We start from the raw sequence: 25,327 nt of genomic DNA on the forward strand, positions 1-25,327 counted from the left end.
CATTCCGGTGAGGAGTCAATCAAGGTCACATGGGGGTCAAAATGTCAGAATGCACCAATTATGTCAAGTAATATATCAAAATACTCGTATGGCCATGAGGATTCCAAAAATATATAGTTTGTTATGTGTCAGACCTTTCAGGAGGGCGCTATGACGAAAAAATTTCATAGGTCAACGACCTTTTTGAATTCTGACCATAATTAACAACGTCTGATTTTGGCAATTTTGGTGTCAAATTATATGTTTTCTTGCATGAGAAATACAACTAAGCAAATTAAAAAAAACTATACAAGGGTCCTGTACTATACTAACCTTTGCCGCACTCCTTTCCAGAGAATCCAAGTCGGCAGTTGCATACAAATGAGCCCTGTTGATCTGTGCTGCATGTACCCAGATTCAAGCAGGGGTTAGGAATACATGGATTGGTCGCTGAAATAGCATTTTTAATCATCACAATGATTAGAGTAAGTTACACAACGGTATTAAAATGTTACAGTTTGTTTGTGTTTGTTTCTTATGAGAGGAACTTGTTCATGTTGGTATATCTGTGTGTGTTTCACTTTCATTGTACATATATTTCACCCGTTGACCTTAAAATAATGTGCATACAACAAAAGTGGCTTTAATGCTTTAGCGTAAAGCATCACGAGTGATATAAACTATATTAGAATGTGGTATAGTAAAGAAGCATGAATGATATTACATACACGTAAGAAAATCTTATAGTAAAGCATCACGGTTCCGTGTATATGACTGAGCAATTGTTTTTCGTTTTCAACCGAGCGTTTACGGGCATTTACGAAAATGTTTGGCAAACGTTTATGATCGCCAAGTGTTTGCCAAACGTTTGGCGAATACGGCTGTGTATGATCGGTTCTTCATTTTTATAACACGGCATACAAAACCAACACAGAGATAAACAGAAAAAGCGATTTGTTTTTCTTGTTCCATTAATAAGGAAAAATGACAAAAACGAATACGTGAACATTGTTGGATTTTTTCTTTTCTCTTATTTACAATTAGATCGAGAAAAACAAATGTAATCATTAAATGCTTTTTCATGTTTCTCGTGCTAGAAAAAAGGAAAAAACCAACATTGTTGCCCTTTTTCTTACTTGAAAATGGAGCAAGAAAATCAACATTTTAAATTAATACTTTATTCGTTTTTCTCTTATTGGTATTTGTATACTTGTGCTACCTTCAACGGAAACGATCACAGTGGGTTTGTTTTTCTTTTCTTTTCTTTTTCTTGGTTGAAATGATCATGAAAACGATAAATGATCATAGTGGGCCTCATTCATTATGTTTACGATTATTCATTTTTTTATTCACGATTGGCCGGTCATATACATGGACCATCATGAATGAACTAAGAATATTTTATAGTAAAGCATCATGAAGGGTATAAACTAAAGAAATAAAAGAAACATGAATGATATAAACTAAGTAAGAATGTTGGAATTTACTACAGTGCCATGTTCAAATTATGATAGTTTCTCTTTTATTCAGAAACACAAAAATTATGGAAGAAGAGGAGAAAGTTTCTTACAAAATACCGAAGTATTAATGTTTGAAAGTTACAATCACATCGCCTTTTCCCCTACATCTACCGGAAGCATTATTATGTAGGGGGATCGGGGACGAGCATTTTTGTTCCGGTTTTACTGAGCCTCTTTTTGCGGGCGCGAATCCCCAATAATTTCAATTTGAGACTAATGAATGAAGGTGCGTTTTGCTATTTGATGTACCAATGGGCGCAATTTTACCATAATTGAGCCGAACGCTAAAACATAAAAGGAAGATGCACGCGCTACTCCTCTACGATCTAAAACATGAAAAAAGGCACTGATTGATAGAAGTATGATGAGTGGAAGATACAACTTCAGGTTAAATAAAAACTGATAACAGAAAGATAATGGTCCCGAATAATCGATTGAAGTCACAGCATTAATAATGTGGGCAAATGAAAACTACAGGATGAGATGATTCTTAATTCTAATATTCAGAATGTGATACTCACAAATGGCTGCACCGTTAGAGTTTGCATTATTATTAACATAGAAAAGAAATAGGAACCATACAAAATGGACTTTAAACTTCGATCTCCATAACCATGGTAACAGGCATTGTTTTGCATTTACAAATTGTTCTGTATTTGTAACGAAGCATTAGTTGCATAATAGCAAAGGCTATGTCATCTGTCTGGAATGATGTATGGAGCAATTTCCTTCACATTTTTCGTACAGGTTATTTTTGATATAGGCTTACAAACAATAAATACCATAGTGATTAAAGTGTGACTTGTATAAAGGAAGATGCCTTTTTACTGCAGGTAATTCTAACACACATTTCCTGAGCTATATTTTGTATAAGGGTTATTTAGTTTGGGTTAGGGTAAAAAAACGTGTCAAAATGAGTCAGTGAAACATTTGATCATATACAACATAAACAACATACCTATTTAGCTCTCAATCTCTAAATAAAATGATCTGACGTACTTGCACAATTATTAATTCAGCTCTTTATTAGAAGTGAGTGGTAAGATTTTTCATATCCTATTACCTATCGTACATTGAGGCCTACCATTAAAACAAACTGTTTCCAAATGAGAAGCAACAAAGTGTATAACAATGCCTCAAATAGGATAGTACATTATTCCGGTGGTTCCGATACTAAAATTTCAGTTTTTGTTAAAAATAGATACAATTTTGTTTTAAAAGTTTGTCTGACTTACATGTTTCGCATCTCTCTCCAACAAATCCTGTCTGGCATTGACATTGCACCACTCCGTCCAGCGGTTCACTGCATGTACCACCGTTTTTACATGGGTTGTGATCACATGGATTTTCAGGAACTAAAAGACAAATTGAAATAAATTAATGTAATTTCTACGCGAAACAATATATTAATATATGCAGGGTGTCCCAAAAGTCTCTTACAATTTTGAGCTATTGCATCGCTCACACGAGTATTATCGTAAGGAAAATCCAAATATATATTTTTAAAAAAAGTTACTTGTACAATTATTCTAATACCAAACGTGACATAGTTATCTTTTTTAATTGCTATTTCCAAACCATTAACATATTTGGTATTTCGTTATGTTAATTTACATGGATTCAGTCAGGAACGTTTGACTTCCGTAGTTGAATTCGTTCGACCTCTCAAAGAATGCAAATACCCGAAGTTTACTTCAATGGTAAAGCCTGTGTAGGCTTTCATGTTGGCCCCTCATCCTGTATACACTTTATACTTCAAAGTTTAGGTACCGGATTTAGCAATATAAACGTATGTATGATGAAAAGTATTTGATATGTTTTCCCCTTTAGTGACAAGTATAGTATAGTATAGTATAGTATAGTATAGTATAGTATAGTATAGTATAGTATAGTATACAAAATATTAACTGTCACGAGGTGAAAGATGGATTGTTCCATTCCACGAGCCGGAACGGCGAGTGGAATGGAACAATACATCTTTCACCGAGTGATTATATTTCGACCATTACACGAATTTAAGACAGTTAATATTTGTTTTATATCACTCATGCATAAATTCTATTACTAAAATACTATTTAAGGTAGAAAATACATTTTTCATCAACATAACACCATGTTTTGCCGTGATATATTTCACATGTTGGGGTCCACCCATAACTAAATCGGCGAGTCCAAGAGTCAGCGCACGGCTTGGCGCAGGCGCACTACGCCAGAGCACATGATGGTAAAGACTATCACACGGAGAGGCTGATAGTAAAAATGGCAAATGGTAATCAACCAATGAACTGTCTAGAATTTATGTATGAGTGATATAATATAGTATAATCTTAATTTAATCTCAGTAACTCATTCAACAATAAAAGAAGTTGTTTTCCATGAGGCCGTGCTCATTATACAAATTAGCACAGTAAACATGACATGAACGCAATATTTACAATCATAACCATAATCAAAACACCATTTGTTTCTTCTTTACAGAAATCAATGGATATTTTTCTTAAGTTAATGTGTACAAGAATGTTACTCTAACGGGGAACATAGATGTCGGACATATGAGCCATAAATTGACTTACCTATTTCACAAAATTCGCCTGTATAACCATCGCTACAGTCGCAGAAGTATGTTCCACCATTATGGCTTTGAAGACAATCCCCGCCATTCATACATGGTTCTGATGCACAAGGGCCTAAAATAACAACGATAAAGAATAACTGAATAACCCATAATTCATGTATTTATAAAGATGCGCAGTGTTAGAAATGTTAGCTTTGTTTGGCAGTGCAACTTCAACAGCAGGCTATGATATCGCAGCTAACGATATCGCAGCTAACATCAAAAACATTATCAAACTGAAAATATTTTGAGTTAGAATTTTCTTTTTTTTTTCTGTTAATGTGGATTAATAGCAGATTAGTCTTGTTTAGTCAATGGCAAAATCACCACATGGCTTGATGTAGTAGTTGGTATGAGACAAGAATGCCTCCTCTCTACAATCCTATTCAACATATACCTCGAATTAGTGATGAAAAGTCCAGAAACTAGGCAGCAGAATCCAGATGGGGGACATGCACATTAATTAAAAACGTCTGTTATGTCGAAGATACAGCCCTCATGGACAATTTCCACCAATGAGTTAGCGAAAGACTGTAGTAAATGGGGATGAAAATCAGCCCTTTGAAATGCAAGATCATGTCAAAAGACACGCGAGACATCAACCTTGACAACACCGTTGAACACAAGTTGTAGTGGACGACTTTTTTCGGGTAGTATAAAGGATGTCAACCGGCGTACCAGATCAGCAGACTGGGCTTGAAAGACTTGAAAGCACCATCTGGTTGAATCAGGGTACTCAAAAGGAGGATCTACAGAGCCCTTATTCTCCCGGGGTTATTCTCGCCATCTATGGAGCTGAAATTTTGACTTCGCGTAAATCAAACCAAAACAAAGCAAAGATGACATGAGATGAGATGAGATGAGATGTCATGGTGGTAAGACTAATTGGCCAGATAAGGAATGAGTATATCAGGCGCATGATCAAAAACCAGTCTGAAAGAAATAACCCAAACGACGCTCCCTCCCAAGCCTCCCAGAACGACATTGAAACTCCAGTTAGCAACAAATTATCTACATAGTGTATATTAAGAGTGCAAACAATACAGGATCATAAAACAATAATAGATATAGCATTGGTAATATTCAGTTTATTCTCCATCCTCAGGCTGCGTGGTTATTGAACTTAACTCCTTTTTTTGTGGCACGGTATCCAAATAATGGAAGTGGGTTTTTTTAATATTTTGAACGGAAAATTTCAAGTCATGGTTCTTCTGCACACTTCGCATTATTCAACAACCGTTTCAAAAAACTTTTTGCCATCATTTTGAATTCAAAACTGTCATCTGATGCATACATTCTTCTTACATATTTGCAGAGCAGAGCATTTAAACCAACTTTATTTATTCAATGCAAATAAGCAAAAAAGCCTCACAAACATGCAAAAATGGCTTCTTACATATTTGCAGAGCAGAGCATTTGAACCAAATTTATTTATTCAATGCAAAAAAGCATTTTGAATAAACTGCAGAGCAGCAGAGGAAATATTATTTTTGGTTCCACCGTTCAAACGTCTCATTTCTTAGCTACTTATAATACCCTAAAAACTCGATAGTTAGCCTATGTGCTTACTATCGAGCGCTTTTAAAACATGCAAACATGAAGAGCCCCATCCACAAAGGTGTAAAGGGTTTTGAGCAAATCATCGATACACATAGTTATATACGAACAAGTAAACCTGCAAATGTGTGTCTCAAACCCATTAGCTCAGTTGGCAAAGCGCCGGACTTTTCATGTTTTCAAAAGCGCTCGATAGTAAGCACATGTGCTAAATCAAAACACAAAATACGGTAAAGCAAAAAAAAAAAGAAAAAAAGAGAGAGCCAGTAGTCTGTTTAAAATTATAAGGAGATACTAATAGTAATGTATTCCATGGCCCTTTCGAACGACAATCGAACGACATATGTCTACGTCTATGGACATTCAAGCGTTACTATACGTCATACTAGGCTCCCGGACTAGGCTACTTTTTTTAAAGATATACACATGTGCTACTTAAATACATGTTATTTTACCTATATAACAGATAGTGGTTTCTAATCACCGCACAAATGTCTGACGCTTTCATCTCGTATTTTGTTATGAAAATTCAAGACTCCGGCAAGATATCTAACTCATCCGGTAATTAGCGAGCACTACAGCCTAAAACATTTGCGCTATTAACATTTTCACCTCCCTATGTGCACGCTATCTACTGACTTTATATCTTTTATTCACTTTCTCAACATCATTCTGAGGAAAAATGCAGTCAAGTGCATTTCTTTTTAATAATTTAATATGAACCAAAATATATCAACCAAACAAATTTCAACTTTAGGCTGGGTTTAATTATATAAAGTGATCAACGACTATTTGTTTGTTTGCTCTATTAGGCCAATGATCTGGCTCGTAAATCCCCTCATTGGTTATCGCTAGCGGATGAATTACCAACTTTTTACTGACAGGAATGGCTTTAGAACTGTCGGCATCCCAACAGATTAGAACAATAATTATTAGGTTTTAGGGTTATGGTTAGGATTATGGTCTTAGGGGATTATAGGATAAAAGGGTTGGGATTATGATTGGGTGACGACAGTCATTCTACAAGTTTGCTCCAAGGAATGTTTGTGTTGAGAAAGTGAAGGGCAGAGGTTTTTTTAATCGCCAAAGAACACGCTAGCAGTAAAATGTTTGATTGTGTTACCATCTTGACATTCATCTCCCATGAAGCCTGAGACGCATGAGCAGATAAAAGATCCTTGTGAATCTTCATTACATGTTCCGCCATTCTTACAGGGGTTCGGATTACACTGGCCGGTAGCTAATGACGTAGTGAAATAACAACACACACTTGTTAAATTTTTAATACGTTTTGTTTGTCACATCTCTTGTTTAATGTAGTTACAATATCATTTATGTATGATCTAATTAGGTTTGACATATAGGCTACGAATTAACGGGTTCTTACCTATCTCACACGTGTTTCCTGTAAACCCATTGATGCAATTACAACCCCATCCACCAGGTGCAAATTGGTCGAGATAACACGAACCTCCAAATAGACATGGATTTGGTGAACATAGATCAAGTGCTGAAATACGTAAATGGAACAACACGTACAATAATGACGATATTTATCGACAAGACAAAGTCATTTGTTGTCAATTTCACACTTTAAAAAGCACAATACATAATTCTTCAACAGATCAACGAATGCAATTATATGGGTGACATGAAGTACAACGACATCTAAAATACCTACCTATTTCACAATTCCTGCCGCCGAAACTGGGTTGACACTGACAAGTGATACCTAGGGGTGTGATCATACAGGTACCTCCATTCTGGCATGGGTTTATATCGCATGGTCCAGGAGCTGTAGAGAAATCAGTTATACCGTAAAGATTCGCCTAATGGCACACTTTGGCACCTTTGCCATGGGGGTAAATTTCATGTGCAAATAGAGAGCTCCCTCCTCTGAAATCCCAAAAAGAATTTTAAAAGCTTCTGTGCACTTATCGTATTTTGTTGGAAGGAATTTTGCGGGAGGGCACTTTTAGGTTGTGCCTAAATTTCCACTTATGTCAAGGAACCCCATAGCGCCATTAGGCGAACCTTTACGGTATGAGTGCAATCATTGACCTTGACTGAGTGAGTGGCTTCTAATGGTCACCTTTGTTTTTGTTGGTGTATTGTTTTACTTGTTCATTATCATGTGCAAAACACACTTTATAACACTGATTTGTTGTTTGTATATTAGCCCTTACGAATATCAATTCATCGTACATATAATTGCTTTCCGATATCATTTTATACACAACTGCTCATACGCTATATACATAACCAGTAAGGAGAAGAGTTTTAATACAAAATAGTTTTTAAATACGTTTTAGAGTAACACGTACCTATTCCGCAATTATCACCAGTGAATCCGGCCACACAGGTACACACCACTGTCCCTTGGAAGTCACTTTGGCATTGTCCACCATTCAAACATGGATTAGGAAGGCATGGGTCGTTAGCTAAGTAATGAAGATACGACATATTTGTCACTACTTGAAGCATCAATAAAAGAGTCGAATAGTCCTCTTTTATCATTTCGGTACTAATTACTGTACAAGAAGACTCTGGAATAACTTTTATAACCCTCAAGAGATGTGGACTAGGTTTAGGTATAATAATTAGTGTTATGATCATGTTTTAGGTTCAATGTTTAGATATTACGGTTAAGGTTATGATTACAGTTTTTCAGGGAGGCAACCACAATTCAAAAGTCGCCCCATTACGATAAAGCAAATTGAATCGAAATGACATCAACTTACATGTTTCGCAATGCCTGTCAAAAAAGCCAGTCAGACATTGACATTCGTAGAGTGATTGTGTTGAAGGGATACAGGTGCCACCATTTTGGCATGGTTGGTGTTGACACACATTGTCTGGTGCTAAATGAAATTGAAATTGAAATTATAACACATTGAAATAAATGCTAGTGAAATGGACCCCAAATGGAATCCGATTATATTATGTCAAATTGAAAAATTGATGTGAGACTCAAATCAGAGTGGTAGGTATTCTATGTCATACATTTATGAATGTTACATTCAAACTACCATAAAGTTGGGGTAATAATAAAGTAATTGTTTGGGTAATGAAAAAAACTATAAAGAAAAAACAAGCAAACGAGGAATTCTTTTCCAAGCATTACTAGCTCACCAATTTCGCAGGTTGATCCAGTAAAGCCCTCCGGACATCTACAAAATTGAGAACTTTGTCCATCGTGAAAACATGTGCCTCCGTTCAAACATGGTTGTAAATTGCACGGAGCTGTAACAAAAAAATAAAAAATATCACAAAAATTGAAGGGTGTGTTTGTTTTGATTTGTTTGTTTGTTTGTTTGTTTTGTGTCTGGCTGCAATTAAATAAGTAGTGGTCAGAGAAAATGATGATCCATTGCATCATGACACTAGCAGTGGTCACAAGGCCTTTTGCAAATAATATTGTAATAAATATTTTGTTACTGTAGTTGTGCTCTCTACAATAATTTGATGAGTAAACGTCTTACCTATTTCACAAGTAGTACCAGAGTAACTATTAGCACATGTGCATATAAAGCTCCCATCAGGATTTGATGAACAAATTCCGCTATTTAGACATGGATTCGGCTCGCATGGATCCCCACCAGGATTAATTGCTATATAGGTATAGAATTCAATGTTAAAATTTAAAATATTAGAATGCTGGTCTCTTTGTTTCTCATTCTTCTTGTACATGTAAATGCGATATCCGTGCACATGGTGCAGGCATACCGTTAAGATTCCTCTAATGGCACAGTTGTGTTCCGTTGCCTTGGAGTAAATTTTATATTATCCCAACAAAAATTAAGGTTCCGTGCCGTTATTTGCTGGTGGGAATTTTACGGGAGGGCACGTTTAGGTTGTGTATAAAACTCCACTTATGTCAAGGGAGCCTATAGCGCCATCAGACGAACCTTGTATACCTTTACGGTATGTCCTATATCAGTATATGGCCCCAAAAGTGTGGATTCCGTTGGCTTATCATCAATAGATCTTCTGTAACTCATGACGAAAGTTCCCAAGAAGTTAATTGTTGCATTATAAGTATTTTACATGTATTAAAAGTAAGTCAACATTACCAAGCAGTAATTAATGTGATACTGCTCAATTCGTTCCTCATGCACCAATCATAAATGATCCAGGTATATGAGTGAATATTGTAATATACAAAGTTTAAAATAAAGGGAAAAAATAACGAAGTACCAATTTCGCATAGACTTCCCATAAAGCCACTCTGACAGTTACAAAAGAATGTCCCAGCTCCATCTCTTAAACATTCCCCTCCGTTAAGACAAGGAGATGGTGTACACGGATTTTGACCTAAAAAAAAGAAACAAAAAACAAAAACATAATAAAAGTATAATGCATTAAGCATCATATAGAAATGTAACAAAAATGTGTATTTATTTATTTTCATATATGAAATTATATATTTTTTGTCCTCTGGTTTTATGTGAACAATTATAATTGCACTTCTAAGTGGATAAACACTAGTGTACATATAACAAGTAAAATTTTAATATATCATAGCCATCATTATCAATAATGTCACATACAATCTTGGGTTTTTTTCACATTTTTCAATATCTCTTTGACAAGTAACTATATTGGGTTATTCCAGTTGAAATCCATACACCCCTATAGAGACATCCTCTTAATCTACCACACAGGGAGTGTGAATTTCAAATGGAGTCACCTGAATGGGTGACTCAATTTGATATCTACACCAATGCATGGGAGATTAAGGTCATAAGGCCAAGTCTTCTATAGGCGTGAGAGGGGTGTATGGGTTTCAACCATTTACAAAAATTAATGACAAGATATTTTAGTACTTTCCATTTATATTTAACTATATTTACCATTATTTTGGCATATATCTCCAGTAAAGCCATTGACACAAGTACATGAGAACGTTCCGGCCCCATCATGAGTGCATTGACCACCATTTTGACACGGAGCTGAAGTACACGGATCTTTGAAAGTGCAATAAACATGATAAAATAAATGATCCGAGATACAAGTTACATTCAGTATTTTTAGAATTAATAGTGCCTCTATATAACAAACGGCAATCATTTTTTAATCATCTTCGCGGTCTTGACATGTTTATAAATTATAAATGTGATAAGGTTGGCCATAGCACTTATAAATGCCGATATCATTTTGCGGACGATTCCACATAAATACGGGTACCTTAACATTTTAAAATAATCGAATTGAGAGGAGACCTTTCACATGACATCAACTTATTACATTTTCGAGTCCCGTGGTTCACGAACCAAGAACAACAACAAATTCAAACTTCATTTAATGTCTGCATTTGAGCAAAGTTAACAGTCAACATCACGGAAATTATCTTTCGTGTGTCTTCCGATCGATCATAGGCGATCATTACATTTCTTTTTCACATGCAACATTAGGCCTACCCCTGACTGATTTCGGTCACATTAATAATTATTATTATTCGGTTCGGATGATGTCTTGTGGAATGACTAATTACTTGTCTCTTACCAATTTCGCATCTTGACCCTCCGAAGCCACTAAAACATGAACATGTGATAATTCCTCCTGGACTAGAACAGATGCCTCCATTAAAACATGGACTCGAATCACATGGATCCGATGATGCTAAAGTGCATTTCAATAAAATAAGATATTGTAATCATTACGATATTTTGATATATTAATGTTCATGTTGATATGAGACGAACATACATTTCCAGATATAGATGAGTTGACTTCTGACGTCATTGCCTGGTAGTATGCGTGTTTGCATAGATTAATAACACATAGATTGGAAAATAATCCCACAGGCAACATGCCCACATTCCGCGGTATGGGTTTTTGCCTGACAGTATGCGCCGCGAGCATCATATTTTGCTCAGGGCTCGTGCTTTTAAAACACCCGCCATATCACAATAAGGCTATTGAATAGTGTAGTGGTTGTATACAGTTCGCTCAAACATATATAAGAGAAATTATTTTCCTTCGGGATCTAATTTTAATTAGGCAACAAACTTTCTTTGTTTTGGTTTACTTACACGTTTCACACAGCATTCCAATGTAACCTGGTGGGCAACTACATACTGCGATTCCATTACTATCACTACATGTTCCCCCATTTTGGCAGGGGTTTGGATTACACACATCTGCAAGGCATATAATAAGGAAACGGCGATAATATTTCTATTATTCGGGATGTTTGTAATATTCAATTGAATCAAAGCAAGTATGTTGAATAGATCTATTACGTTTGTTGATTAAATAAATAATCCTTCACATCAGAGGACTTCATCAGATATAAGACTAAGGTCATCTGATCCACTTATTTACTGATAAGGTGATTAATATTATCGAAATACACACCAATTCTGATTTCACAAAACGTTCCGGCGAATCCTGTGGCGCAAAGGCACGAAAATCCCTGTCCGTTTATTCCAAGAATGCAGGTACCTCCGCTCTGGCAAGGGGCTGAAAGACACCCATCTTGAGGAGCTGCAAAAGGAATAATAAACCAATTATGACTAGATCTGATGCCGAATCTGATAACACAGATGTACGTCGTAGAGTTGATAATTAGCCAGTGATTCTTAAATCCCGACAAAACTTGCTTTGCATTTTTGAAATTAATCTTGACAGCGGAATATTGCTCGCCAATCCAATCAAGAGAAATTACGTGTATGGAGAACAATACGTCTAGTGGGCCATTTTAGCAGGTGTCATAGTCCAGAAAGGCCCTTGTTAGCTACGATTTACTTATTGGAATAATTACTCACGTGCTATACCACAATCATTCCCGGTAAAACCATTGACACAGTCACAAGTGAAACTTCCTTGTCCATCTGGACGGCAAACTCCATTGTTATGACATGGGTTAGGTATACAACCATCTGTAGCTGCAGAGCGAGAAGACATTTCAAAAATCATGGAGTGTCCTGTCATTCAGACTGATATTTGCCTGCTAATATGTATTAAACGACGCGTCGGTTTGATATCCAAAGTTAATTTTAGACCAATTATGTTATAATATTAACTTTAAAGGCCAATTTAAATGGCATTAAACTACCGTACGCGTAATGGAATTTCCCTTCTTTGAATTCTCAACACCAAGCAGAGGCGTACTGACCGGTGCAGCGGAGGAAGTTAAGTTGTACCCTGGCTCAAATACCTGGACAAGTTTTAATGGGCAACTTCTTTTTGTCTCGGTTTTAGGCCACAATTGTCCTAATTTGAACACATTTTAGCGTTAGAATTGTCAATTTTTGCGCGCGAAAGCGCGTATTTGACAAGGTAAAGCCATGTTAGTAGCGGGTAACCAGGATAATTTGGTGACCACAATATATTACATTTTCCTTTCTTTTGTAAACCTGGGTTGCCCACATTCAGTGCTCACCTTAAACATGTTACATAAGTTTATTGGCGCGTACAATTATTGTTAAACAATGCTTATTAAATTATATGAAGATTACGAACACATTATCGTAGTGAAGTACCACCAACTTACATATTTCGCAGAATGTTCCAATAAACCCCTGAGGGCAAGTACAAATGAAGCTATCCTGGCCGTTATTGTTAGAAATACTACAGGTTCCTCCGTTTTGACATGGCGTGGGGTTGCACAAATCTGATGGACCTGGAATAAAATTTAAATAAATATTCTGTCATCAGAAGGAGTGTTAAAACTGTCCGCAAAATACAACCAATAAATAGAATATGGTAGCCAAATTTGATTTTTATTCAACAGTGATACTTACGTATTTCACACAAATCGCCAGAATATCCATTATTACAAAGACATATGTGATTTGAATTTCCATCTCCCAAACAATTACCGCCATTTTGACAAGGAGACGATGCACATGGGTCTTGAGGCGTTCCTGGTTGATAAATAAAAGAGGTAATTATCATGTTTATATACATTTAATAGCTATAGGATCAATTGAAATATAAGTTTGAGCATACATGGGGTGTTTTGGGGTAGGGGTAACGTGGCACAGTGACATCGCCCCGATATCTTCATAGTAGAAATCGCCATGGTAGGTTGAATCCACAGCCACCCATGACCATTTTATTCGGACCTTATGAGATGCATATTATTAGCGAAGTGACCTGACTAACGCTACTGACATAGACGGGGTAATTGATTTCTCGCTCTGTGAGCAAGCTTGTATACGACATTGCGGTCAATGGTTATACTCTCTCCACTTGAGTGAGTGCCGCTATAGCCTGCTGCGCGCTGTAGTCCATACAAGACCAACGCAATATAAAATTGAGAGTCTTAGTCAAATTTTGAGTTCAAAGCGCACGGCCAATTTTCAAAGCGCACGCTAACGACTATAATATCTGTTCAACACGTATTTTCAAGTGTATGAGACCACATCTGGTTTCTTGAGAAAAATTCATTTACGGGAGATATTCATCATTTTCTAACTCAGTATCCGAAGATTTTCGTCTGATATCAAAATCGTGCATAGCAATTCACGTGTATCGATCCCGTGTATTCATTTTTTTTTTTTTTTTTTTTTTTTTTTTTTTTTTTTTTTTTTTACTTTTTTTTTTTTTTTTTTTTTTTTTTTTTTTTTCAGAGGAAAAAAAAACATTTATTCAAGTTTAACTTTAAACAGAGGTAAACATTAAGCATACACATGATACACAATGATATTACATGATACACATGATGAAATATAATTTCATACACACAGAGAAGCTCTCACACAACGCTATGCAAGTACAGAACCTCACATTACGAGGTTCTGCCACTACACATAGCCATGCAAAAACCTCTCCGCGTGCATGAGGGTCTAAATCTTATTCTCTACAGAGTGAATTGAAAATACCCCATCTTTTATAAAATAAACCAATGTTATTGTTACATATGTAAATATATTTTTCTAATTTATAATGATTTTGCAATTCTTTCTTGAAAATGTGGATCGAAGGGTTATTTTCTTTCATTTTCATTTTATATATATGAAATCTACATAAAACTAGAATCAAATCCAAAACAATATAGCTAGGACCAACGCCAAAAAGCAGATTATCTTTTTTCCAAGAGAGATTTATATTAACTTTGTTTTCGATCCACCTTTTCACATCATCCCAAAATTTCCTAACCACATGACAATCACAAAACATATGAATCAAAGTTTCACTCTCCTCCAGACAGAAGGTACACATACTGGAATCTTTTATCCCAATTTTAAATAAAAATGCGTTTGTACCAAGGATTCTGTGAATTATTCTGAATTGAAACCACCTGAGTTTAGTACTTATTGTACATTTGAAGGGTGTATTAAAAATAACATTCCATCTTGAAGGATCAAATGTAGCTTCAAGCTTTTCTTCCCATTTTTGTACATATTTACGAACAATTGTTTTTTTCGAAACAAGAATATTGTATATTCTTCTGGAACCCTTTTTATCTTTAAAGAGAACATCAAAGTGAAATGGAATAGTGGGATAAACAAGGGTATCACCAGGTTTGTCAAAGAATTTTGGAAATGACTTTTTGATCGCCAATATTACACCACCGTATTCAACAAAATTTGTGCGAACATGAAATATACGCATAAAATCCTCCAGCAAGAGGAATTCACCTCTCTCATTTAATAGATCATTTACAAGATCAACACCATTACGAACCCAATGCTGGTAATACAAACTTTGTTTACCCACTTTAATGTTTTCATTGTACCAAAGTGAACTTTTCAGTACCTCCTGTCTGGTAGTTGGTTGATGACAGTTAGAAAAACTAAACCATGCCCAAAAAACATCTTTCCAAAATTGATTCGGTTTATCATTGTTATTATTCATGAAATTCATAATATTAGTAGATCCACCCTCAATGTCCTGGATACGGTTTATACCTGTTGTCTGAAGAAAAAGCTTTACCCACTCTGTCTCCGCATTTTTAATGATTCTACGAATCCAGGTTATTTTTAGTGCATGTATATATGACTGGACATCAACCATTCTCACACCTCCTTGACCATAATCTTGGATCATTTGATTTCTTGTAACCTTATCAATACCTTTCCATATAAATTTATATATTATTTGGTTTAAATCTTTTATTAACTCGTATTGTGGATTAGGCAAAGTTAAAATCAGAAAGGTAAGCTTAGATAAAATAAGTGATTTAACTATTGTTACACGGCCCAGAACTGTAAGATTACGTCTTGACCATTGGTGAATTAATTCATGAATTGACTCCATTGTTTTTACATAATTAATCTGCACCATTCTTTCAAGTGACACAGTGAAGTCAATACCTAGTGCTCTAAAACAGTTATTATTATGAATCCATTTAACGTTCAAATGATCACAAATTGTTTCATTGCTACCACTTTTTGACCCAATCCACACAACATTAGTTTTGTCTATATTTACCCGTAAACCACACATGTTTTCAAACGAATCGAGGATTTTAAAAGCTTCATTCATTGACTTCTCTGTGCCATCAAGAAAAAGAACAGTATCATCAGCATATTGAGATATGCGATATTCTGCATCCCCTATTCTAATACCTTTAATATTCTGATTTTTTCGAACCATCATACCTAGGACTTCCGCACAAAGGATGAATAAATAGGGACTTAGTCCGTCGCCTTGTCTGCATCCTCTACCCACCTTAAAAGATTCCGAAAGAAATCCATTAACTAGTACTGATGATGAAGCTTGATTATAAAAAACACGAATCCATTTTTTAATCGAATTGCCAAAATTGAATTTATCTAATATTTTCATTATAAATGTATGTGATACCGAATCGAAGGCCTTTTCGAAATCAATCATGAGAAAAAGGCCAGGAATATTTTTATTCCCTGCCAAACTCATCAGGTCGTACATTAAACGTATGTTTTCTCCAATATATCGACCCGTGACAAAACCTTTTTTGGTGTTCGTGTATAATATCGGACAAGCAGGATTTTAATCTGGTTGCGATGCACGACGAGGCGAGTTTATAAGATACATTTAGGAGGGATATAGGCCGCCAGTTCTTCAAAAATTGACGTGGTTTATCTCCTTTGGGTAATAAAGTGATTATACCATATTTTTGAGTTACAGAAAGTTGTCCATTTTCATACGCATAATTTAACGAACGAAGCAAATACCATACAAGATCATTGAAAATACTTTATAAAATTCCGAACTAAATCCATCAGATCCAGGTGATTTATCATTCTTGCTGTTTTTAAGAGCATTTAAAAGTTCCTTATATGTTATAGGACCCTCAAGACTATCGCGCTGGGCGTTTGACAAGATTGGAGTATTTATATTTGCAAAAACAGAGTCAACATCAGCATTATCATCAGTTTCAGATTCCGAATATAAATCTTTATAAAAATTTCTTGCCTCAGAAAGAATATCCTTTGAGTTGGTTAAAACAGAACCATCTGTACGAACTATTCTATTTATTGTTTTGTTAACTAAATTACGTTTTTCCATGTTCAAAAAATATTTAGACGGTTTTTCACCAAGCTCAAACCAGCGAGTTTTAGATCTTATCAAGACCCCCTTCATTTTATCTTTACGCAGATTCTCAAGATCGTTTTGCTTCATATTCAATTGTACATTTAAAGTGTGGTCACCCGAAGCGACCTTTGTAAATAATTCTGTTATCTCAGATTCAAGTTCTCTCTCCAATCTTCCCAAATCTTTCTTTTTGAAAGCTGAGTAAGAAATAGTTTTAGCACGAATTTCTAATAAAATCATTTCAAAAAACAGTTGATCATTGATTATAAACTGGATATCTCTAGGATGGATTGTGTTTAAATTTGACAAAATATATGGAGGTGCCGCATACTTCTCTACCACTTCTTTTATAGTTTTCTTCACCAAATTAACATATTCTGTATCCTTTAAAAGAGAGTTATTAAACTTCCAGTAGCCTTTGCCACGCTCAATGTCATTGAAATCTAGATGTATATCGACTAATGAATGGTCCGTACGATAACCTGGTTTGATATCACATTTAGATAGTTTGGAATTTAATTCTGACGATATTAAAAAGAAATCAAGACGGGCTTGTTTCAAAGTATCATGTTGCCGCCATGTATATTTGCGTAAATCTGGATTATTTATGCGCCATACATCCGTCAAATTCAATGAATTGCAAAGTTCTACCACTCTCTTTTTTGCATTTGGATTGTTAGCTCTAACATAATTGTAAGTATCAAGTGCCTCATTCATTACCAAATTCCAATCGCCGCATATAATTATATGTTCGTTATCAAACTCATTAATTACATTGTATAAATTATCATAAAACTCTGGTTCATCGTTATTGGGACCATATATATTAATCAATGTTATATTGCAATTATTTATTACAATATCAATTACAAGCATATTTCCTTTTGTATCGCACTTAAACTGATTAACTTTATATTCAAAATTATTATTGAATAATATTGCCACGCCCCTTGCGTTGCTTTTATATGAACTAAAATAGCAATCAAATCCCCATTCAGAACGAATTATATTTTCAACATCTTTTACAAAATGAGTGTCCTGTAGACAATATAAAGAATGGTTTTTCTTCCTTAAAAAAGTGAAGTACATCTCTACGTTTTTTTACATTGGCTAAACCTCGACAATTCATGGAAGCTATTGAGAAGTGTTTGTTCATGTCACTAGTCATGTAAATGTGGGAATCCTATTTGTAAACATGGGTAGGCCTACACAAAATGGAATGATATGAATACAATGTAGTCGATCACCCTCTCCGTCTTTAATTCCGTAACTGATTTTGAACATAATAAACATTTGTATCCCAATTGTATCACAATAATATATTTCATAGTTTACATCATGAACCGTGTATTCATTTTAATGTCACTGCTGCACCAAATAATTATTAGCCAGGCGATGTCGGTGTGCGTGGTTGTGTGGCTGGGATGGTGTCATATCATGATATGCGTTGTGAGTGTCTGTGTACTTACCTTGACACAGAGGTAAGTAGTACAAATGACACAAATATATCTTAACTAAAACTTAGAGGCGAATTTTATTTCTACTTGAATTTTGAATTATTAAAAAACACGTTTTTGTTCGTGGTGGTCGTTTTAACCTTACCGTTTTCACATAAAGATCCAGTGTAGCCTTCAGGACATGAGCAGACTCCTTCATTACAAGCGCCGCCATTTTGACATGGGTTGGGATTGCATTGATCAGGAGGAGGGGCTGCAGGAAAATAATAACATAATCAAATTTAAATTTTGTTAAAACAGGACTCTTATGTATCCTAACAGAGCGCTTATTCACAAGCAAATACAATTATTACATGCACACGCAATCGACTTTTTTTGTTTATTTGTGTTTTGTTTTTTGTTTTTTACCATGATCATGCTCGTGTGATCTAAGAGCAAAACGCCAAGGATCGTGGTTACACGCAGCTGGTGGTTACATAGGACATGACAAGCTATGATTATATATTCATTTGAATATTCATTTGTGCAGAGAGCCATACCTGTTCGCAGCCAGTTTCGAAAAGAGTAGGGTGTTAACCCCTGACTGTTCCCAACCAGTCCTGGTGTTCAAATGGACCCCAATGGAAATAAGCTTCAATAGAAGCTTTCTTGGGTTATCCAGGGTTGTCAGAACCCGAACAAATCAAATCAAAACATAGAAAGCTGGGATCGTTTGCTCTGTATAAGTAAAAGCAACTAGGCATGGACTTGCCAAGGTCTTTGATAAAAATGATAATAATAAATTCATGATAATGGTTGTAGAACTGTACAAGGTACAATTACGTTTTTATTGTTCTACTTCTAGAAGTCCAAATAGTTAAAAACTATTCAAGATGGGACGGGTGCTGAATGGTTTTAACGCATTTATGCTAACTTAAGATAATAATGGTTACATGCGTAGGTTAAAAGACACCAAAGGATGGTTAAACAAAGCAAAAGTCAGATCATTCGTGTTATTTTGAAATGCAAATGTGGATAACGATGGCTAATAAAGAGTTGTGTGGTATTGCATATGCAAATTTAATCCAGTACTCGATTTAATACATTTCAACTTGATTAATTTAAGAAAAATTCGGCAAGCCGGATTCTTGTTATATATTTTTTAAGCCTAAACAACATCTATTTCTACCATAATATTTCACTTGCCTAGTGAGAAAGAAAAGGGGAATGAGGCAAGTTTGAGACTGTAATATGTCAATTTGATGCTGTTCTGCTTTGAGTCAAGCCCCAGCTATCTATATATTTATTATTATCTATAAATCAAAATCATACCGGTTTCACAAAGTTGGCCTGTGTATCCATTGGAACAAAGACATGTTGTGCCTCCTATACCATCCTGGAAACATTGTCCTTGGTTCTGACAAGGATTCGGATTACAAGGGTCTGCTAAATACACACAGAAACATTATTATCATTTGTAAGATTTAAGGGGTGAAGGTCAATTGTTCAGCTTATATTATTCACAAATCTGCGGAGGAGAACCAAACAAGGATACTGACAAATAAACATAAGAAGTGATAAATACTAGTGTAATTGGAAATAGAGAAACTTGCAACCTGACTGGCAAGCGGTACTTGAAAAAGTGGCTTTCGGCAATGGATCATACACTGGAATAATCGTACCTTTTTAAAAAGTTTAGACAATATGATTGATTTTTCTGTTTCATGTGTTCATCGGGACTTGTTGTTATCTTTGGTTTGCAGTTTCTGTCACAGCTTTAATAAATTTATGCTCATTTGAATTCGGTCTTGAATTACTTACGGGTTTCACAGTGAAGTCCAGTATAACCGTCTGGACAATCGCAAACACCTTCATTGCAGGTTCCGCCATTCTGACATGTGTTCGGATTACATGCTGGTGCTGTAGTGCACATGCGCAGAAAGTAGGTAAGGAGTGACAAATGTGATTGGTGCAAAGAGGAAAAGGGTAAAGTGTAAGTTGAAATTCAGATTGTGAGGAAATTAGAATATGAAATACAAGTAGTAGCAGTAAACGGTTCGTAAATTATGAGACGCATGCAAACAAAAATGGTTACCATCAATTATAAACGATTATTGCGACGCATCAGTTTTTATAAGACATGACACAGGGTACTGTGTAATAGTAGTAATAATAACAGTAATAATAAGAGTAATAATAAGAGTAATAATAAGAGTAATATGTTCATGACAGTTCATCTGTGTTGGTATAAATCATGATTTTGATTTAAACTTTTGATCCAAACACAAGGAATTAATTCCTACCTCGGAATTTTCAGATGGTACTCCATCTTTCATCAGCGAGAGAGTGACTGTATCAGGTCGTGATCTTTTGACCTTTGACCTGATAACAGACTCGTAGACTCCTGAGAGTTTGAACCGGCCCAGAGAGCTATTGAGACAGCGCCCACCCCCTCTGTGGTGGTTTCGCTATGTAGATGACACCCATTGTAAACTTAAGAAGTGTCACTCTCAAGAATTCACTGACCACCTCAATTCGCTGGATAAGGACATTCAATTTACCACCGAAGGAGAAGAGAATAACTTGCTTGCCTTTCTAGATACGCTCACCGTTATTCAACCAGACAGATCAACCAAAGTAACCATCTATCGCAAGAGCACACACACGGATCAATATCTGAATTTTGCCTCTAATCACCCCATTGATCAAAAACTTGGAGTCATCCGAACTTTGTACCATAGGGCTGATACCGTAGTCACCTACCATCAGGATCGCGAGGACGAGAAATCTCATGTGAACAATGCTCTAGCGAAATGTGGATATCCCAAATGGGCACTGGATAAAGCGAATCAACCAAAAACTCGCAAAACGCGTGACGATAAACGCCCTAATAAAGGCCACGTAGTGCTACCCTACATCAAAGGCACCTATGAAGCCATTAGAAGGACATTTAGCAATTTCGGTGTCAGCGTGTTCCTTAAACCAACCCGCACACTAAGACAAATCCTTAATTTGTGTCACCCAAGGACAAGACAGAAAAGAAAGACATTACAGGTCCGGTATATTACATCCCATGCCAGGGCAAAACTGTAACCGGACAGTGCAAAGAATCTTATATTGGTGAAACTGAACGCTCCTTAAAAACACGGTCTCAGGAACATAGGAGGCCCAGCATTACAGCATCAGAGGTCTCTAACCACATTCACATCGAGTCTCCTGGACATTTTGTGGACTTGGATAAAGTTCACATACTCGATAGGCATAGGGACAGCAGGTGGTTCCAACGTGTGGAGTCAAGGAAGCAGTTCACATCAAAGCCAACCAACCATCTCTCAACAAAGACGGGGATCGGTTCAAACTCTCAGGAGTCTACGAGTCTGTTATCAGGTCAAAGGTCAAAAAGATTTATCAAAACATGCCGTTTATAACATTGGGAAACTTGACAGATAGTTAGTTGAATGTCACTCGGGAAAATAACTCAAATCCTTCATTTTCACCCGCACACATACACACCCACCCCAATCATGCCAATTGTGCGGTTTTGTTTACAATAAGTAAAAAGTTGGACCTTTTATCAGGTGATGAAATCGAATAGAATTCAAACCTCCTTAGATCAAATTGAATCCTACCTATTTCGCAAGTATCTCCTGAGTATCCGTTAAAACAAGCGCAGAGTCCAATACCAACCAGACACTGACCACCATTGAGGCAAGTCACTGAAGCACACGGGTCTACAGGAGCTAAAATACAAACGATAATAATGTTTTAAATTCAACATATTGCAACCATAAACAGGGTCATATCATGTGATGCGATCTAACAAAATCAGTCGCAACTCGGCAATCTTGGGGTGTTTTTTTTCAAATTATGTGTGTACGGGTGGAAAATCAAAATTGACCTTTTTTTGCAAAATAGGAAGGGAAAAACATTGTTCTTTCACACATAAATATATTTTGATGAAATTCCGAAGGGAAAATGTTAAAGGAGGACTTTTGACCCCCCCATCCAACTTCGATAATTGTCAAAAATCGTGAAATTATTCCAAAAGAAGTTTGGATTTAGCGTTTTGTTATGCCAACATTTCGTAGCCATATATTAAACCAAAGGTATAGTTGTTAAGATGACTATGTATATGGTCAATTCCAGCGAAAGCAGGACAAAATTCTCTCTATGTTAACTTTCCACTTTAAAATGTCATTAATAAAGGAAATCACGTTATTGATGGAGCATATCATGTCACGTCCAATGTGCTCTCTTTGTGCATATAGGCCTTTACTAGCAAGTCATACCAGGGGACAAGTTATGATGGCTTAAATGAATTGGCGTTACCCACGAATCCAAAGATAAAGCACCATATATGTCATTGAATGTCCTTCAATCAAAATGAAATTATTACCGTTAGAAAGACGTTTGCATGATCTCTCATCATATGTAAAACGATTGAATTCCACCAAAGTTTGTGGACTCTAGAGGCCATTAAGTCAATTTGGCTAATAATTTTGTTACCCGCGTATCAAAAATAAAATGATCGTTCTGAAAAATGTTAAGTGAATATGCCATAAATGACTATATCATGAAACGAAGTTTCGTTCTATAATTCTGAGGTCCAAGTGATTATTTTATGCAAATACGTTTTACCCATAAAATTACATAAAATCAAATTTGACGTTACCCACGTATCAACTGTTACCCACGAGTCCAGCAAATATAATTGCCATAACTTAAATTAACATTTAATGACTTTGGACACTGAATTTAGTTTGACAAGCGCTTAAAATTGTAAATCGTAAAAATACGTTCACCGCTTTAAAAAAAAGAATCTACGACGGTTTAATCTTTTGTTACCCACGAATCCCGAATAGATGCTAACCTTGAAAAACAAGGAGATTGTTTATTTTAAGTTTAAATCAGCACATATTCAAGCCATGGGTATGCTATCATTTTTACAGTAATTACAGTTTATGCACCTAAGAAACGCAAACCCCAAACGGTACTATAGTACTCATAGCTTTACCCACGAATTCGGCGTTACCCACGAATCCAAGGATTTACTCGTAAATTATATGTTTCTTATGCATCTTAACATTTTGAAAACATGCGAAATAGGTTCCAAAACATTCCTGTTTAATAGTGTCCTCTTGAAGGTATACTGAATCTGTATCATGAAGTTTTGATTGTTTATCCTAAATTACCATTTTTTGGGTAAATGCAATTGGTTAGAGAAACGGGAATCATTGAAACACAATGGAGGAATAACTGCATGATGGTTTCCAACCTTCTGTAATATTTTCTATTTTGCCGCTTACCAATACATACCTTCAAATATGTGTTACCCACGAACATTTTGGTTACCCACGAATCCCTACTTAAATTATAGTTAACAATGTATTGATAGTGTTTTAGTACATAGGAACTGTCAAACACGGTTTAATAGAATATTGCTGCATGAAAATATGTAATGATTTTACTAAAATAATAATATAAAACTGTTTGCTCTGTCTATTTGAATTTGGCAACTTCATTATTCTCAAATTTTTTATACCCAAAATACCATAATGATCCATTCTTAATATTCCACGTTGTTTGTATTTTGATTGAAATTCATTTTAGTGCCATTGCAGCCTGAATTATTGACATACGGAAAAGTATTTTTTATTTTTATTTAAAAAAATTAATAGGAATTGTTATTTTCCACGAATCCATCCGAGATCCTCATCCTGCGACGAGATACAAAATCTAACTTTATATTTATATGAAGCATTTATTCTAATCTTTCGAAATAATACAGTAATGTTAAATGACAGCCACTTTGGAAAGAGTTCGAAGAATTGACACAATCTTAACTGTACACCTGGTTCTTTCTTAAAATTTGTAATGACCAAAATATTTCTTTGTAGATATATGTAATAAAATTCTATTTTACGTTCAAAGTCTTCACCGATTTCTAGTGTATATGAGTCACACATAAAATATTGAAAGATATTAAAGAAAGTGAAATTTTATGGCGTACAACAGGTGAAAAAGGCTTGAATTCGTGGGTAACATGCATATGCGCATTTAACACTTTATTTGGTCTAGCAAGAAAAGTCATATTTCAATCCGAAGGCACTTCCACCTGATGATTCACTAGATATGATCGTCTCACTTGATAAGTCTAGAATTGAAAAGGAAAACATTTTCAAAATGGCCCCAGAGAGAATTTTGTCCCGCTTTGGCTGGTATTGACCATATACGTGTATTTTAGATGTGCTAAAAATGACTTAATTAAAGTACTCCAATTTAAAACTTGATTTTCTCCGTTTCTTTCTTTTTAATGTACCGGCGTTCAAATTGTTGTAACTTTGTAATATAAACCAATGTCGTGTTGACACGGGGTTTTCACTAATGTAGACCTTTGAATACGCTAACAATGAAAATGTAAGAATCCCAAAATTGACCTGGGCCTTCTTCAGACTGATTTTGCTTGATCGCATCACATGTAATCACGGGCTAGGCAATATTTTACGAATGTATAACCTCTTTCGAGTTTGTCAAATTGATATCTTGATATTAGGTTATTCTCCGTTAAAATGATTCACCCATCATGTTGGTAACTAACGACCTAAGTCCCAAGCAATATCTCAATGATTAATTGAAAAGAAATGAAATTGTTTCAATATTATCATATTACAGTTCTAGAAAGCAATGATATATATCACCTCTTTTTATAATACCGTGTTCTGAGGGCCAACTCACAAAAAAAGTGAAAATTT

The 25,327-nt window shown here is 35.5% G+C and overlaps 1 protein-coding gene across 23 annotated transcripts in view; it reads right to left on the reverse strand.

Annotated features, from left to right (window-relative positions):
* The window catches only part of LOC140156010 (uncharacterized), a 72,062-nt gene that overhangs the window by 13,293 nt on the left and 33,442 nt on the right, over nt 1-25,327 (reverse strand). For 17 of the 23 annotated variants that reach the window (XM_072179092.1, XM_072179091.1, XM_072179087.1 and 14 more), the window contains 22 exons: nt 22,205-22,315; nt 20,397-20,495; nt 19,908-20,021; nt 18,742-18,849; nt 13,419-13,541; nt 13,169-13,297; nt 12,441-12,560; nt 12,031-12,159; nt 11,706-11,813; nt 11,176-11,292; nt 10,524-10,637; nt 9,868-9,984; nt 9,153-9,281; nt 8,803-8,913; nt 8,412-8,531; nt 7,995-8,111; nt 7,352-7,465; nt 7,058-7,180; nt 6,794-6,910; nt 4,073-4,186; nt 2,735-2,854; nt 313-429 (listed from right to left, as the gene is read on the reverse strand). In XM_072179092.1, the coding sequence (XP_072035193.1) occupies nt 313-429; nt 2,735-2,854; nt 4,073-4,186; nt 6,794-6,910; nt 7,058-7,180; nt 7,352-7,465; nt 7,995-8,111; nt 8,412-8,531; nt 8,803-8,913; nt 9,153-9,281; nt 9,868-9,984; nt 10,524-10,637; nt 11,176-11,292; nt 11,706-11,813; nt 12,031-12,159; nt 12,441-12,560; nt 13,169-13,297; nt 13,419-13,541; nt 18,742-18,849; nt 19,908-20,021; nt 20,397-20,495; nt 22,205-22,315 (2,571 nt within the window). The remainder of the gene's footprint in view (nt 1-312; nt 430-2,734; nt 2,855-4,072; nt 4,187-6,793; nt 6,911-7,057; nt 7,181-7,351; nt 7,466-7,994; nt 8,112-8,411; nt 8,532-8,802; nt 8,914-9,152; nt 9,282-9,867; nt 9,985-10,523; nt 10,638-11,175; nt 11,293-11,705; nt 11,814-12,030; nt 12,160-12,440; nt 12,561-13,168; nt 13,298-13,418; nt 13,542-18,741; nt 18,850-19,907; nt 20,022-20,396; nt 20,496-22,204; nt 22,316-25,327) is intronic. The other 6 variants (XM_072179070.1, XM_072179071.1, XM_072179074.1 and 3 more) reach the window with 6 other exon arrangements.

This window comes from Amphiura filiformis, chromosome 6 (assembly GCF_039555335.1).
Source record: "Amphiura filiformis chromosome 6, Afil_fr2py, whole genome shotgun sequence".
In the NCBI taxonomy this organism is placed as follows: domain Eukaryota; kingdom Metazoa; phylum Echinodermata; class Ophiuroidea; order Amphilepidida; family Amphiuridae; genus Amphiura; species Amphiura filiformis.